The 16,952-nt window shown below is 42.1% G+C and overlaps 1 protein-coding gene across 1 annotated transcript in view; it reads right to left on the bottom strand.

Annotated features, from left to right (window-relative positions):
* Positions 1 to 212: 212 nt before the first annotated feature.
* The window catches only part of USH2A (usherin), a gene marked incomplete at its 5' end in the record, with an annotated part of 372,289 nt that continues 355,549 nt past the window's right edge, over positions 213 to 16,952 (bottom strand). The window contains 8 exons of the mRNA XM_083856830.1: positions 213 to 1,158; positions 8,023 to 8,253; positions 8,731 to 8,802; positions 10,396 to 10,640; positions 12,105 to 12,188; positions 13,144 to 13,320; positions 15,277 to 15,494; positions 16,056 to 16,294. Of these exons, the coding sequence (XP_083712956.1) occupies positions 1,069 to 1,158; positions 8,023 to 8,253; positions 8,731 to 8,802; positions 10,396 to 10,640; positions 12,105 to 12,188; positions 13,144 to 13,320; positions 15,277 to 15,494; positions 16,056 to 16,294 (1,356 nt within the window). The 3' untranslated portion in view covers positions 213 to 1,068. The remainder of the gene's footprint in view (positions 1,159 to 8,022; positions 8,254 to 8,730; positions 8,803 to 10,395; positions 10,641 to 12,104; positions 12,189 to 13,143; positions 13,321 to 15,276; positions 15,495 to 16,055; positions 16,295 to 16,952) is intronic.

Consider the following 16,952-nt stretch of genomic DNA (forward strand, 5'->3'; position numbering starts at 1 on the left):
CAGGTTAAGGAGGAAGCTATCCAAAATAGCACATGATTTTGCCTCTTAGTCCAAATAAATTGCCAGAGGAGTGTTGCTTGTACTTTTTGAAAATGTGTGGTATCAGATGATGGATTTTGCTGATTGTGACTGAGGGAATGCATAAAAATATGCTTGGCAGAATACACGGAGCTGGCAGTCTCTTGAAGGCTTCCTTGTCACTTTCTCTGGAAAAAGGACAGAGATGAATATGGGAGTAGGTTTACTGTCCTGGTGTAATAATTCTCAATTACAAGTGCCTTGACATGGTACTTCATACCCGTGTCACACTGGCTGCTTGCTGTTTGCACCTAGTTTACTGTGTATGGTGAGAAAGTTTTATTGCCTGTGGATTAGTAATACATAAGCAGAAAGGAAGGATGTGACAGCAAGTGAAAAAGCATGCTTGGAGTTCAGCATTTATTAATGACCTGTTTGGTTGGGGTTTTTAACTTGAACCAAGAGGATGGGGAAGAGGAAGTGAGAGAACACAAAGACTAGAACAACTTTGTAAGAACCTGCAGTACTGTTTATTCACTTGTGCATAAACACAGTTTTGTGGTGGAGCTCTTGTCAGGCCAGGAGAAAACATCCTGCCATGCAGGCCCCTTTTAGCCACATGCTGTTTTTTGGACATGTAAAAGACTTTTCCTTGCCAAATATGTTCCCCCCACTCCCTCCCTCCCTTGCTCCTACAACCCTCCTCAGCTGGGAAAGCTGGATGAGAGACAAAGATGAGAGCCTCTACCTTCACAGTCTTTTACTACTGTATAACTGAGGGATTTTCAAACTATTCTTTTACCTTTCTGAGGTGTCAGTGCTAGCACACGGTTTTTACTATACAGTCAAAGGGATGTTAAAAAAAAGGCCAATTTACACCCGCCCCGCCCCCACCCTGCTCCCACATCCCCTCCCAAAAAAACAGTTTTATCTATTAACTCCAGAGCATGGGGTGGGGAAACAGCAGCCCTATCCCTGCCTGCAAAGGCCATGCAGGCTGCTTTTGGCAAGTTACCCACTTCTATTTTCTAGACAAGCTGGTTTTGTTCTTCAGAGGTGGGTGTCAGTGAATGTGGTGTGCTCTTTGGTGACGGTGCTGAAGCCTTTGATGACATTGACAAGATCTTCTTCATCTACATACTGTAAGGAAGGGAAAAAAGAAGCATGTCAGCCAAAGCTGTACCAGACTAAAGGTGATTCCTTAATTTCTCTTTCCTCCTACCCACTAAAAATGGTTCTTAAATAGATAAATAAGTGCATTTCTAATGTCTTCCCTTTCCTCCCAGGATGAGATAAGAACCTAGAGCATTCAAGCACCTGAATCCAAGATAATTAGATTGTCACAATAAGCAGTAAATTAAAAAACAAAATACAATCAATTTCTTCAATTATTCCATATATCTGACAAATGGTCAATAATACTGTTTGTTACAGTTTACTGGGGAACTTGGAGCTATGAAGAGGAAAAATACATGTTTACATTTTTGTTTTGTGTAACAAGCACATCACACATGATTTAAGTAAGGTTTTGTTCTTCAGGCTTCCAACGGAGTGTCTGAGCTTCCATTTGCACTCCTGCATTAGGCTAGAGAAAGTTGATAGCAGGAGAGAAATAAACTCTTTCCATAGAATAAAGAGGGCACTAGCAGTGTTACTGCAGATTTGTGTCATGGGCCACTACAGCCATTCACTATATTGATTTGCAAGCTGGACAAAGGGGTGAACTGAACTTTGAAACCACCATTCCTAAGCGACTGTGTGTAATAAAGAGAAAACTGACTCAAAAGCATTGCAGGAGGTTTGTTTGCAAGAGAGTAGCTGAGCAACACAGGAGCAGAGACTTGGGTTCAGGGCAGTGTAAAGCAATGTACAGAGGATGGACAGAAGAACTGCTGATTTGATAAAGCAGCTGAGCTCATGCCACCAAAAGGAAATAAATTTTTTTGTTTTCTGGTTCCTGCTTCTCCTGAAACTCACTGGAGTATTTTTAAACTCATTCTAACATGCATATGGGGGGGGGGGGGGGTGGGGGGGGCGGGTTGCAACCTAAACTAAGTCATGGTGTCAGCCTAAGATAAGTGGCTAGAACAAGAGCTTCCTCTCTGCAGCAGGAAGCTGTTCTTTGGACAAATGAGATCACAGAAAGGTGCACCCTGGGTCAGTTGTTAGACCCCAAGGAATTAAATCACAAGGATTTGATAGCTCTGAGAAAAGGGCAAGGCTGACTCATGATACCACTGAATTGGGAAGGCCATGAGCTGCAGAGTGCAGGCTGAAGGTTAACAGCTGTACCTATAGGGGTTTTGCCTAGTTATCACTACCTTCTGACTTAAGTCTTGTCGCCTTCCTTGGTCCTGCTCTTGGGGGTCGAAGTGAGTTTGACAGTGATGGAACCAACACCCCTTTACTGGAGTAAGCCTGTATGTTCCAGCATTTCCAGCTGTTTGGTGTACTGAAGGTGAAAGTCTGAGGAAGATGTTTTTGTGCCAGACTATCCTCCAGTTCATGTGCATTTTGGATGAGATCCACTCACTGACTTGCACTCATTAACCATCTAATTTTGTTACTACCTCACAGGCCCTTCATTCCCATTCTCGGTCCTTTTTATGAACCTTAATTTTCATCTTTTTCAGGAAGCAAACTTGTGTCTCACTGACCCCCAAAGCCCTTCTCATGCATTTGGGTCAGGAAAGGTTGGAAGTTAAAAACCTGTTTCCTGGTGACAAGGAGGAAGAGAAGTCATCACTGTCCGTGGCTTGAAAATCATATCTTGCATCTGTGTGTTCAGATCCCTGTTGATGACACTAAACTAGCCCTGTCCTATATAAAAAGAGAAATACTTTGCCTGTCCCCCGACCTTATTCTAATCCCATGTGGGCAGAGTTTAATTTGTCACACATACCAGGAGATCTGAGCATTCACATAATCTCTGCATTGTGACTGAGTAGAGGACAGAGCAGATCTATGAGCAACTGAGTCCCAGTTAACAGAGCAGGAATCACTAGAAATCCTGTCTCTGGCTCTAGATGTGTGAAGGATGCCAAGACATCCCACCTCAGGCATGTACATTTGCTGAATTGCATGGAAAGAAAAACACACCGAATAGAAGGGAATTCTTCAAGGTGCATTGCCTTGGTAAACCATGGAGTTAAAAGTTCAATGGAAACCATAGAGATGCACATGGATGCCTTGCATCCTGTAACAGCAGCATGTGATTGTAGGCACACAGTTGTGGCCTACTGGTCATCTGGTGATCATGACGTGATCCTGAGGTGATTTGGGCAGATGACTGCGGACCAAGAGCGGTAAGATGGGGGAGCCCTGCCGAACTGAGCCAGGCAGACAGAGAACCTGTAGAACCGAGCGGGCATACAGAGAGCCTGTAGAACTGAGCCAAGCAGGAGCCTGAAGATTGAGCAGGTGGGACCGAAAGCCTGAAAGTGCGCATGACTTTCGAACAACGCACCACCCCCAGATGGGCGGCTGGGAACTTAAGAACGGGGGCTCAGATATCGGCAGAAGAAGAGTCAGTATTGGACATCCTGCTGCAAATATTACAAAGGAAAGGTATTAAGGATGAAGAGCAGGCACTACGTGCCTTGCTTATTTGGTGCAGAAGAGATATGCAACTGGGAAATATAATAATGACAACTCAAACATTAGGAGAAAGCAAATTAATTTTGGACTTTTTAAACGGATTTTTTTGTTACCAATTTCACCCAAAAAGGGTGCTGGATACGGGGAGCGAGCACTATGCACTTTGCCTGTCTGGTACATAAGAAACAGAGTAACGCTATGCACTTTGCTTATTTGCTATAAGAGAGCGTGGGGCTGTACAAGTTACATGTTTGCTGTGAAGGAAACAGAGTAAGACTACGCACTTTGCTTATCTGGTACAGAGCACGGCTGCAAACTTCGCTTATTTGGTATGAAGGAGATGGAGCGAAGCTGGCAGTGTGCTTATTAGGTACAAAAGAGGTGGCCTGGGAGCAGACACACAAACTGCCTTTTTCATAAAAATGTGGGCTGGAACCAGCCTCACCCCGGCCATTCCACTGCCCGCCACTCTCTGCAGGTGTGGAGGAGCGAGCCCAGCCTGGTGACGGTTCCCCTGGACCACTAGTGTGCACCGCAGGAGCGGCACGGCCCCTGAGAAGTGTGGGGGAAGGTCTGCTGAGTCGAGTGCTAGAACAAAAATAACATGGGGCTCTGAGCTGAACAGAAAGTACGTAAGAGAGGCTTGGAGTAACCAACTAACACAACAAAAACTGAAAAAAGGAAAAAAAAAAAGGAACAAGGGAGTTTAAGTGGTAACCTTTTTCACTGCCTTTTCAGACACTATGAATCTTGACATGAATAGCTTTTGTTAAGCAACTTCACTTTGTTCACAAGACATGCAGACTAAGTTGGTCAAAAGTATTACTGGAAGAGAAACGATAATTTGCAGATGGCAGGAGCTCTGCAGGGATAACCTGAAACAGAAAGCTTACCTGGAATAAGGTAGGTCATAAGTTTAAAGTCTATTTCTTAGCTCCTTGTTTACCATGTTTTTAGCTGATCACAAACGTGCTGCTCTTCTAACATGTGGTGGGTCAGAGATGCCTTTGGTATCTTAATGTTGTCCAGACATGTTCTGGCACACTTGAGAGAATTGTTTGCAAAGATGAACAGATTACATTCAATTTGATAGTGCCTCAAAACTTATGGTTAGATAGGGTGATAATATTATATTCCAGAGAAACAACAGACACCTGATCTGAGTTTTAGCCTAAAGAAAAAAGGGTGTAGATCAAAGCGATGGATGAATGGGAGTTTTCCTGATGTGCTATGGAGATTAAAGAACAGAAGTTTATTTTGTCCGTCATTGAGGATAAATAAGATAATCTTCTGCAGATGAAGTTTTATATGAGTTGCTATAATTTACTTAGTATTAAGGCTGTGTTCAGAGTGATGTGAGTTTATTCCATAAATGTTTGCTGTGTGTTTGAGAAAGGATAAGTTGGAATGAGAAAAAGGAATAGAGCACTAAATCCTGCAGAGAATGATCTCATAGAGAAAGCTGTTGTAGGTGATTTCTGTCTTTTTCAAATCTCCAAGTGTGACCTGTATTGCAAATTAATATATAATTAATATATGTGTTAAGACAGTGGAGTATGGCACAATAAGGTTACTTGGAAAAGGCTTTGTCAAGGCATTGTGTACATTCAACGATTTTCTTTGTAATCCTGCTCTATTTTACAACCTAATCTATTCCCCACTAAGAAGAGATAGAGATAAATGTTGCAGGTGTCTTTGTGTGCAGAAAGGAAGGGGAGGCAATTAAAGGTCTGCATGATGTGAAGGCTCTAGGTACCTACAGTGTATAATGTAGGGGAAAAACCTGGGGCAGGGCAGGATCTGGTGTTGGCCTCCATCATAGACACGGAAAAGCACAAAAGACAAGACTGCTAGCCATGGTCTGAATCAAATGGGGTTGTCTCCAAGAGTAGAAGTGAGAGGGTTTTTCTTTCTCTTAACTTGCTCCCTTCCTCCATTATTACTGGGCTGAGTAAGGAAATAATTTTCTTTTGAATAATAATAAATGGGATACTTGTGACTTGAGGTATAGCATGCTGACAATATTTAATTGTTTGAAATTTTATAAGATAATAAACTAATTTGATTTAAGCCTAGCTTTCTCTCATTGAGCATATGAAAATTAAGTTTTCAACTCAGTCCTGTTTGCAAAACTGCTGTTTTGTGCACCTTGTATTGCCTTTTTGGTTGAGAATATTGTATTTCATATGTAATTTACTCATTTAGTAGGCAGCCTTCTCAAAAGGAAAATCAGTAACACAAGCAGATTTTAGCATTTACTGCAGTTCAACAAAATCAGAACTTGGTGTACAATTACTTCTTGATAGGACAGTGTGGTACAGTGCATTTTGCTATATTTGTCTTTCCCTAACTTTGACATATACATATTTGTATACATAGCCTTAAAACTAATGCAGAGCTAGGGAACACTGAATGGTGAAAAAGCAACTTATAGTGTCTTGGAACTCAGTATAGTATATGGATGATATCTTAGTCACTGTGCCAACTGTAGAACAGCTCACTGTGGCACTGCCTGTAATGCAAGAAGCTTTAACAAGTTATAGTTTGTGTTTTACTCCTGGGAAAGTACAACAGGAAGCTCCCTGGAAGTATTTAGGGATGAAAATCTTGGACCAAACTGTTAAACCTTAGATGGTGACTGTTCTATACAAACATTGAATGACTTGCAAAAAGTATTAAGTTCAATTGTTGGGATTATCAAATGTGCTGTTGGCTCCACTTTTTGATTCATTAAAAGGTAGTTCTTCCTTGTTGGCTTCTGGGAGCTTGTCACCAGAAGTACTTGCTAGATTGAGGCAAGTAGAATTAAGAGTACAAAAGGGAAAAGCTTGGAGGGTGGTTACCACCATACCTCTCAGTATTTATATATATATATTTTACTATCTGTGGACCATCCTGTGGGCCTCATAGCCTGATGACATAACAGTTAGTACAATCCTTTGCATTTCTAAAAATGGGTATTTCTATCAGCACAGAAAAACAGTTATCATTCACTCATGTTTCTATGGACACTTATTCTAAGGCCTGCTGATCTTCTGTACATACAGGAGAGAAGGCCAAAAAAATTGTTCTTGTACTGATGTAGTGCTTTTGCAGCTTTAAGTGTACCACATATTATCAATGCCAATAAAGGACCTAGTTATGTAGTTTAGCACACCCAACCATTCTTACAATCTTGGGGTGTTCAACATGTTACTAGTATTTTGCATTCTTCAACTGGTCCAGCTATTGTAAGATTTTCATTCAGCACTTACAACCTTTCTTCAAAAACAAAACACGAGGAATGGTAAGTGAAACCCCACAGGCAAAGAGTTTGGAAAGCTGTGTTTAATGCATTTTTGTTACCAAGTGACAAGGCTCATGGCCCTGCTCTTGTCTGGGTTCCTAATTTGCAAACACCAGCCTGTGAGGGCCCATGGAATCTTGCTACCTAGGGACATAGATATGCCTGCATCTCGACAGATGAGTGAGTTTTGGTGAGTGCCTGCTCGTTGCATTTGACCTCTTCAGGATAATGCCCCTCAAAGCAACAAACCTGGCTGTGGCTCAGATGACTTCCTGGAATAAGCAAAGGTGTGTGGGTCATGAGAACGTATGTTATCCTTGTGTGTTACTTTATGGAGCTGTATAGTTATTGATGTTGCTAAAGTTGAATAGCTATTGATAGAATTATATAGCTGTTGATTTTGTTAATATCCTAACATGAAGCCTTTGGCTTATTCATGTATATTGCTATTGATATTGTCAATATTCTATAAATGTAAGTATAAGGATTTTGATGAAATGTAATGCAGATTTGGGGAATGAATGCATCAGTACACAGACGCATTCCAGAGGTAGTGGAACCTACATAAAAAGGTATTTGTACCATGTTTGCTATTTCTTCTGCAAGGGCCCTGTAGAAGGATGGTAAACATGGCATTTATTTAAAAGAAAAGGAAAGGGGAATAGTAGGCACACAGTTGTGGTGATTGGGAATGGGGTTGTGGTCAAGCTTCATCCTGAATAGACTACAGCTGTGTAGGACAGGTGATCAATATTGAAGGTAAAGATACATGGAATACTGAGGTGTACCTGACCAATCACAGAAGGGTAGACAGGGTGCACAGGTGGAATGCACGTAAGATAAAGGGTATAAAAGGCTGTACTGGAAAGCAATAAGATGCTGATGCTTGAAATTTTTTTGGTGTTAGACCTACCTCCTCCATCATGTGACCTCCTGCAACTCTAGAAGAGAATGGTAAGACTTGAAGAATTTTGAGGATCTAACCTATGACCATGTCCTTCTAGGCCTTTTGGTGGTATCTCCAGAAAGTTATGACATTTAGACCTTTATCAAGATTCCCAAACAGACAGATCTCTCTCAGGTGGCACACAGCAGCACCCCAGAGGAGCAGGAGCCCTTACCAAGCCACGGCCAGGAGCGCGATGGTTGTGAATGATGGCATCCCAAGGTGAGTCATCAAAAGTCTTCTTGTCGTAGAGGTTGAGCAGCTGGCTGACACTGCGATGGAGGGAGCCAGGGGAATACGTGCGGCTCAGCTGGCCCTGGCTCGGCCTCCTTCCCCCGGCTGCCATACGGAAACTGCGGTTGCTTGTAGGAGAACCACCCCCGGGGATTTTTGTATCTGCTAGTCCCTGTGAAGTAGACACAACGTAATAAATTAAAAAAAAAAAAAATAAAGGGAATGGTTTTAAATAATTTAGCCAAACAAAAACAAAGCGGGAGTGGAAAAGAAAACCATGCCTCAAAATCATGCACAGTAATAAACAGAAGAAAAAAAACCCCAGACTTTTCCCCACTGTAGAACAATCATATCACTAAAAACAAACAAACAACACACAAACACTAAACCAGAATTTTCCCCAATTTTCTCCTTTACTTCTTCCTAATTTATTTTTTTTTAAGTACCAACAAGCAGAAGTCCAAAGATTTTTGATTACTAGAATGATAGCCCAGACTTGCAGAGCAAGAGGATGTTCACAGACCTTTTCATGACCAGGGGAAAAAAAAATCATTCGCCCACCAAGAGAAACAAAGTCAGATGCCTTTGTGCATGCTTGGGCCATCTGACACACCACACGTCTGGCCACTCTGCAAGCTGAGGACTCTACCTCAAAGTGCATTGTGTATCTTTTGAGGGTGACGCTGCTTGATGAATCAGATGTGTCAGCAATAGTTTCAAACTGAGATTAAAGAGAGGGAAGAAAAGCATTAGGGCAGAGCAAGGTGCAGTGTAGGTGTACCTGACAGAGGGTGTGAATTAGCTGCAGCTCTGTGAGGGAGAGCAGTGTAGCAGGATGTGGGGGAATAGGGGAACTGGCAAAGACCAGGCACTATTTAATTTTTAAGTGGTCAAGTACTGTGTGAGCAGCCAGCATTGCTTCACTAATAGTTGTAAAGCAAGCAATTTTGCCATTCCATAGTAGCTCTGTCCTAACTTCTTAGATCAGTCCTTCAATTGCTGCACTAAAGAATTTTCCTTTCTATTAAGTCCATGAGCTGCTGGAAGAAGAAAAATAAAAGAAACAAAAAAAAGAAACAAAACAAAAAAGTAAAAGGGCAGAAACATGAAAAATATTTGTTCAGGCATGCCAACAGCAAAGACATTTTAAAGTCAAGAGGAATAACACAAGATGACAGACTGCAGAGGAAAAGGAATCAAAACCATGAGACCAGAAAAAAAAGTTTCTGATGCTCTTAGCCTTTGCCAGGAGAAGGGGCACACTGGAAATCCCATTGTTTCTTGGTTGAGGCACAGATGCAGTGTCTTGGCACTGTGACAAGAAGGAACAGAATGCATGAAGGATGCAGGAGTCACGATGCTGCTTGATGGTGCTCACAGGAAAAAGAAGCAGAGAAGTGACAAGAAGAATCATCTCATGGCCTGTGTCTGGGAAGAAGCATGAAAATGGAAGGCAAGGCTGCTCCCATTCTCAATCCCCAAACAATTGACATATTCCTTTTGTTTTGCTTTTTTCAAGGGGTAGGATTGCACTACTACTCTGCTACATGATGGAACACTTTTATTTGTGTTCTTTTTCAGAGTTATAACTTCTCATGATAAAAAGCCTCCCTCTTTAGCACTTCCCAGCAGCCCTCCTCCCACTGCTCTGATGGCCCACTGTGGGTCTATCTGCACAAAAGCACACATGCATTCTGTGAAGTTCCCTAGCTTTTTCCCTGATTACTCTCACTCCACTTCAAACCTTCCTGGCATGCAGCTTGTCCTAGAGTAGTCCAGCTGGGTGGTAGATGGATACTGGCAAGAAACAAAGCCTCTCCCTAAGTCTTGTTCTTTGCAGGCATGTCTCCTGGATACCTGAGAAAGACTGTCAGATTGATCCTGCTTATCCATCCACAGCAGGCAGCTGGGAATACATGAAAGGTTCCTCTGAAAAGCACATTTTATCATCTACCTTCTCACAGCATGCCAAAGACTTCTCAGCTCTATTGTAAATGTCAGCAAACATGAGGTGACAGCAATAGTTTTGCATTTTCTATGACTCCAGATCCAAAGTTTGTCTTAGGCATCAGAAGCATTTCAGGGCCTGCAGACCAGGTGTCCCAGGGCTTGGCTTGGAATAAGCACTTGTAACCTGTATGCCCAGGCAGATATGGCCCATATGGGAGCCGACAGTCCTTTCCCTACACTAAACATCCTCCATTTGGTAACCAAGTGTGCAACAAAATTTTGGAAGAAGGAAGAAGAAGTCTGTGTGTGTGTTTGATGGAGCAGGTATCATGGATATACATTGGCTGCATTTTTCCAAACGTACCGGATGGGTTTCACCTGATGAATACACACTCATTGGTGATGTTCTTTTCTGGAGTGGAACTAAAGGAGGCCTGTCTCGTGCATAGGGTTGCTTGTGGACCTTCCTCTGAAGAATTAAGGAGAGAAGAATAGCCAAGAGGATCAAACCTAGAACTACCATCAGCACTGCAAACCACAACTCGTTGTAGAATTTTGCACGTTTGGACTCTGCTTTGTCCTTCTCTCCAGGTGTTGTCAAGATCAGACCTGTAAAAAGAGGGATTAGGGGAGAAAGGGACAGTTATTTCAAGAAGCATTTAACAATATGCCATCCCTTTCCTCGCTAATAAATTAGGCAGAAATTTAAGTAATTTTGTCGTCATGTGCTTATTTGCACTTATGTTCAAGGTGGCATAATGGTTCAATATGCTAGCGGGCTGCAATAAAAAAACTTACTGCCCCCAAGAGACCCTGCTTAAAGCTCTGGCATTGCTGCTTAGGCTGGAAATCACCACTGCATCAGCAGCTCTTCTGAAAGGAGGTGGTGGAGGAATGTGAGGAAAAAGGGGTTCTCCAAATAACCTTGAAGAGTGAAAATTACTACGGTAATTTCAGAGTGGTACAGACAGAGGACATTCTCTCCAATACAAGTGTGCAGTTGCAGGCCTGTGCAGTTAATGAAAGAGAGGGAGGAAGGCTTTAATACATTAATACAAAAGCAAGCAACATGAAACACTTTACTATTCCTTTCCCCCACCTACTAGAAAACAAAATAGCCACTTGGGTGGCTTTGCTCATACAGAACAAAAGTGTAAGAAATCTCAGTGGCAGTATTTCCTGGTTATTTGCAATCCTACATGTATAACCAAACTCTTGGCCAAGGAATTTTTCAACACCTTTGCTTGCAAGCCTCATCTGCAAGTTGCCTACCTACAGTGTCATTCAAATTTTCAATAGACTCTGGGTAAAAGCAGCAATCAAAAGAATAAAGGGGAAGACTGTGAAAGGTGGTGAATGTAGAGCAACTGGAAACACTTTGTAATGCCTTTAAGGCAGCTTTGCCTGAAATTCTGCAGGATAATGGAGTGAAAGCATGGAAAGGGATATAAGGGAAATGCAGAGTAAAGACTAATTGAAAAAATAAGGCAGAACTATTTTAAAAAGCTGAATAAACTGCTACACAAAAATAACTTAATTAAACCAGTTAATTAATTCAGTTAGAAGCAGTTCAAACAAGGAATTTAGCAGAAAAAGCACAATATTTTGATGCAATATACTTAGGTAAAAATAAAATAAAAATATTACATGTCTGAGGAGAAGATCTGGAGCTAATCATGAGAATTGTCCCACCCTTAGGAGCGTTCAAGGCCAGGCAGAATGGGGCTTTGAGCAATCTTTTCTTAGTGAAAGTTGTCCTGCATGGCAGGGGGTTGGAAGTAGATGATCTTTAAAGTCCCTTCCAATCCAACCATTTTATGATTCTATGATGGTTGGACACAATGATCTTAAAGGTCCTTTCCAACCTAAAGGTCTCAACCATCCTGTGATGTAAAGAACAGAAATCCACACATGGCAAAAAAAGCACATTACCTACATACCTCATACACAAGGCACTAAGGAAGCTCCTGATACTGCAGTGAGATGCCATCCTGCCTGGCATGCACTAATACCATATTTCAAGCACAAATACATCAAATGAACAGGTGCTAGGTAAATTTTTCATGTATTTACCAACTCCCTCTCCAGCGTTGTACTTGATGACTGGTGTCATGGCACTCCCTTCATCGGTGACACACGTCACTTGAAACAAAAAGGCTGAGCAAAAAATTTAGAAAATACTGTCAGGAGCAGAAATAAAAATTATTTAGGTGCTACTTTTTCACATTACTTATCAGCAAACAGCCCAGCCTATAAAAACATGGCAGGAATAGCACATAACTCTTCATAACCCACCTAAGTCCCATACCAGAGCTTTACTATTCTTTACATATTGGTATTGAAATTCTAAACTATGAACCACGACAGATTATGAGCAATAATCCCTATGATGGGACTATTTTTTGCTACAAACTATGTTCCTCTTTCACTACTCAGTTCTTCCTATTCCAATGTTACTGGCAACTTTCAACTTTTTAATCACTTTGCCCTAAATCCCTCATACTTCATCATGGCTAAAACAAACATATCAAAAATAATTGAATAAAAACAAATAGAGAAACTATTAGCACCATTGTAGTAATCAGGAAGACAAAAATAAATTACAAAATTCTTTGACAAAATCTCGATGTCATAAAACCAGAAAACTTTTCTGCTTTTTCTTTTCCTTTTTTCCCCTCTGTTGATAGTTTTATTTTAAAGACTGCAAATTTCTAAAATGAAACTGTCTTTCAAAACATGGCTGTACCCAAGAATTACTGGCTTAATTTGATTCAAATGAAAATTCAAGCTCCAGTCTTTCCTGAAACTAAAGATTTCTATACATTTCCCTGACTGTAGCCCTGAAGGATGGAATTGCAACACAGCTCCACGATTTGGGAAAGTTTGACCCTCACTGTGAATCAAAACAGTCTGCCCTAGTCAGGTATAATGTTTGAGAGGAAGCTTAGCTCTACGGATTTATTTTTTTTAAAGGATTTGCTTAGATACATTTTGGTGTGCTTGTGGTTTTAGCTTAGGATTGCAATGGAGAATTTATTTTTTAAGTTCAGCATACAATACTATTAATTTAGCTCAGCAGACTCTCCCAGAGAGGAAGGTGCAGGAAACTGACTTTTGTCAGATGTCCTTGGCAGGTAGAGCTCAGTGTCGAAGCCACTGTAGATGCGCTGCCCGCTCTCGGTCAGCGCGTACTCCTTCAGGCGCCCGTTCAGCACGAAGGTGCGGCTCCAGTCGATGTGGATGGTGGACAAATTGCTGGCCACAGAGAAGGGAGCCATGTACCGAGGTGCTGCAGAACAAGGAAAAAGAGCTCATTTCCAGCCAACAGGCGAGAAGTGATTTGGTGACTGAGTTATACAGCAAAGAGGTTCTCCATGATACAAGATAACTGCCACATGCACTCCTTCTCTCGCTAATGTCCATGTGTATGATTAGGGAAGATACAGGGAGAAAAGAAAAAGCTGCTGTAGCATGCCAGCCTCTGCACTGAGAAAGCACAGATATATCCTGAAAACAAATATTCAACTCCTCTTTGCCTTTGTGTATGTGGTACTGACACTAAAACTCTATAAATTAAGTTCTAGCTTAAGACAGAGGACAGGGAGACACAGGAGGCTGTGCAAGCCTGACTGCAGCAGGCTGGGCTGTGGGAACTGCTATGGAGAGGATTCTTTTGCAAGTGCCAAGAAATTGCCGAGATCATCTTTAACACATGCGCATACATGAAAACACAGGGTTTCAGAAAAATGAGAACAGATGGCAGGCAGACAGAAAAGAAATGCAGAACTCACTTCAGGGAGGAAGAGTTCATCAGTTGGGCTCAACAGCTTGCTGACAAAAAACTTCATTTAAGTTTGAGGTGGTCCTTTCTTGTGGTGTTGCCATTAAGCCATCTGCCCCATATTTGCTGGTTTGTTCATAAGAAAGCTGCTTGTCCAGCTGCACTTTGCTGCTAATTGCCCACTGTCACTAAAGCAAGCCTTCGAGGCAAGAGGAAGCAGTCAGAGGGACTCGAGGAAGGAGGCAGTCAGAGGGACTCTAGAAACCTGGTGTGAAGAGGTCAGCAAGGCAAGAAAAGCAAGACTGAAAGAAGAGGACTTTGGACCTAATGGGTGGGAGATTAAAAAATGCTTTCAAATCCTTTTGTTCTATGTGTCTCACCAGTTCCTTATGAATTTTCTCCATTTAAAAGTTCATAATCATGTTCCAGCCTTTTAACTTGCAATTTAATAAAACAGCTTTGGACGTAAGGGATCTTTCTTTTGCTTGTTTTTTCGTTGGTTGTTTGGCTTTTTGTGGTTTTTCTTTTCCTTTGTTTTTGGTGTGAGGGTTTTTTAGTGGTAACATTAAAAAAAAATCAGGCCTGTTCCACCTAAATTTTCAGCTAAGAATGTATCAGATTACAGTTTTTGAGTAATTACTTGGCAGAACTACCAAATGATGCAAAAGGGATTTTTAAAAAGGTGATTCTGAAATCCTGACATGAGATAAAAAGTGAACTTCGCCTTTTGCCCTGACCTAACACACTGAGATGAAATGCCCATCTCATCTGTTATGGAATGACTGTGGTTACAGCACTATAGATCTTTTTAATAAAAGCTGATGTTAGACTACTACAAATTCAGTTTTCATGGCAAAATCTATTCTGCCTGTAGGCACAGATCCTGCATGTTTAATTTCCATGCATATCACCACATGGCCTTAAAGCACTGCCTGCAGTGGTTGAACAGCAACAAATTCTTACTTCAGTGTTCACAACCATCCAGTCATTCAGATGACATCCAAGGAAAACTTTTATGAGACCTAGCAGAAGTGTGGCATGAATTAGGACAACAAGATTGTTCCTCAAAACAATCACCAGGTCTCTTTCAAGATCTCCAGTTTTCCAAGGGATTATTTATGGCAGTATATTTATTACTACACATCAGCCTTCTGGTAATACTTAAACATTTTATGTTCTGCAGCTTTGCTGCCCATTTTCAGTACAATAAAAGGTTTCCAAGCTCCCAAGATAGAGGATGAGACATTAGATGATGAGCAAAGAAATATTTTTGAAGGAATGAGCAGTTAAGCCCCAGAGCAGAATTTCAATGAATGTGCAGCAAAGATGCAGTGATCAGAGACATGGAAGAAGAGGTTTTTGGGGACATCCACTCTCCCAGAGGTGGAGAATTCATTTGGTTCTGTGCAGCTCCAGGCCTCAGAAACAGGCATCACTGGTCAGTGAACCATTTCTCATACTCACGTTCCTTTTCCGTAGTGAATCCGACCCATTCAGAGGCGCTACTGCCAACAGAGTTGTAGGACACAACTCGCAGGTTGTAAGTTGTGTAAGGCTCCAGGTTGGACACGTTGGCACTCTGTCCTTTCCCTGTGTACTTCACCTCAGTCGGGCCAGGACTGCAAGCCTTCACTGCTGGCTGTAGGTTCAGAGGACAAGCCATGTACACATGGAGCTCGTAGCTGAGAACAAAGTTGAGATTTTGATGAAGGGCCTTAAATAACATAAAAACCACATTTCATCCTAACTGCTGTCTGTCTGGCTACTGGAGAAGAAAACAGACCAGATCCCACTTTTTCTCTTGGAGATTTTGGTCCTGTCAAATAACTGGGCAGTTGTGGTGGTAGGTCAGTCACATTCACTGTTGATGCCTGTTACCTTGCCTCTGCAAGTCAGGATTTTTTACCTAAGTAACTCCAGATTGCAAGTCTCTCATCACTGCCAGTTGAACTCACAACTATTTGACTACACAGCCCCAGCTGTCAGACAATCACTCCACTCACAACAGCTCATCCTTTCCACCTTCATCCCCCCCAGTATCCTGCTCAGGAGAAAAGTAATCACTGTATGTAAACACTTCCCAGAAGGTGTTCAGGCCACAGGGAATGTCACCACCAACATGCCAAGGAAGGAAGACAATTGCCACAACTGTCCAGTGCTCTCAGCCATGCAATTCCAGCTCAGATTGTTGTGGCACCACCTCCAGCCAAGGTGTGCAGGTTCAGCTGGGTGGCAGCTCCTACCTGGTGACAATGCCATTGGGTGACTGAGGGGCACTCCACTGGAAAGAGGCGTTCCTGGAGGTCACGGTGCGGATCTGTGGCGGAGGCTGCTCTGAGGGTGGGGCCGGCTGCGTGGTGAACTCAGCCATGGGGCCTTTGCTGCAACAGTTGAAACAGGTGCAGGCCTCCACACCAATGGAGTATGTGGTGAAAGGTTTCAGCCCATGTATTGTCTGCTGGGTGGCAGTCCCTTCTGACAGCTGTAAAAATTAAGAGGAAGCTTGTCACGGATTCAAGCACCACTAGTATTCAAGTTCTAAATAAGAGTTATGGAGGTGAATTAACCTCAGAAGGAGATTGGCAGAAGATTCTGCATGTCCTTTAAGTCTGACACTAATGTAGCTGTTGTATAATGGGAGCTCTACATTTTCCTCTCATTATAAAGTTAAAGGACACTCTTCAAAGGAAAAGACCATGCCATCAGTAGACTCAAGACATCTTTAGTTGAGCTGTGACCACTGTATGTCCACTGCAAATGTCATTCTCAGCAACAGAGAAGCTGAAAGCCATTAAAGAAAGACTCTGGGATAAGTGGTACTGAAACAGAAAATAAATTAATGTGGAAAACAGCTCCATGATAAATGGGCTAGCAAATAATCATGCATATTTCACAAATTTCCTCAATGTGGATGCAGGAAACAGTGCTAGGCAGCATGACATCAATGTGTCTGGTGGGTCAGGTCACTCCCAGACAGGAGAATGTGCTCTCTGGTAGGAACATCTGAGCCAAGAGGCAACATGATGCTGCTCTGCATTCAAACAGACATTGTGCTGGGTAAGCCTGTTAGGAAGCTTTCCTAAGCTCAGCGAGGGAGACCTGGCAATTCTGGCAAAGGAATCAGTGCCCTGTTCTGAAAC

Source organism: Zosterops lateralis, assembly GCF_965231275.1.
Source record: "Zosterops lateralis genome assembly, chromosome: 3".
NCBI classification, from domain to species: Eukaryota; Metazoa; Chordata; class Aves; order Passeriformes; family Zosteropidae; genus Zosterops; species Zosterops lateralis.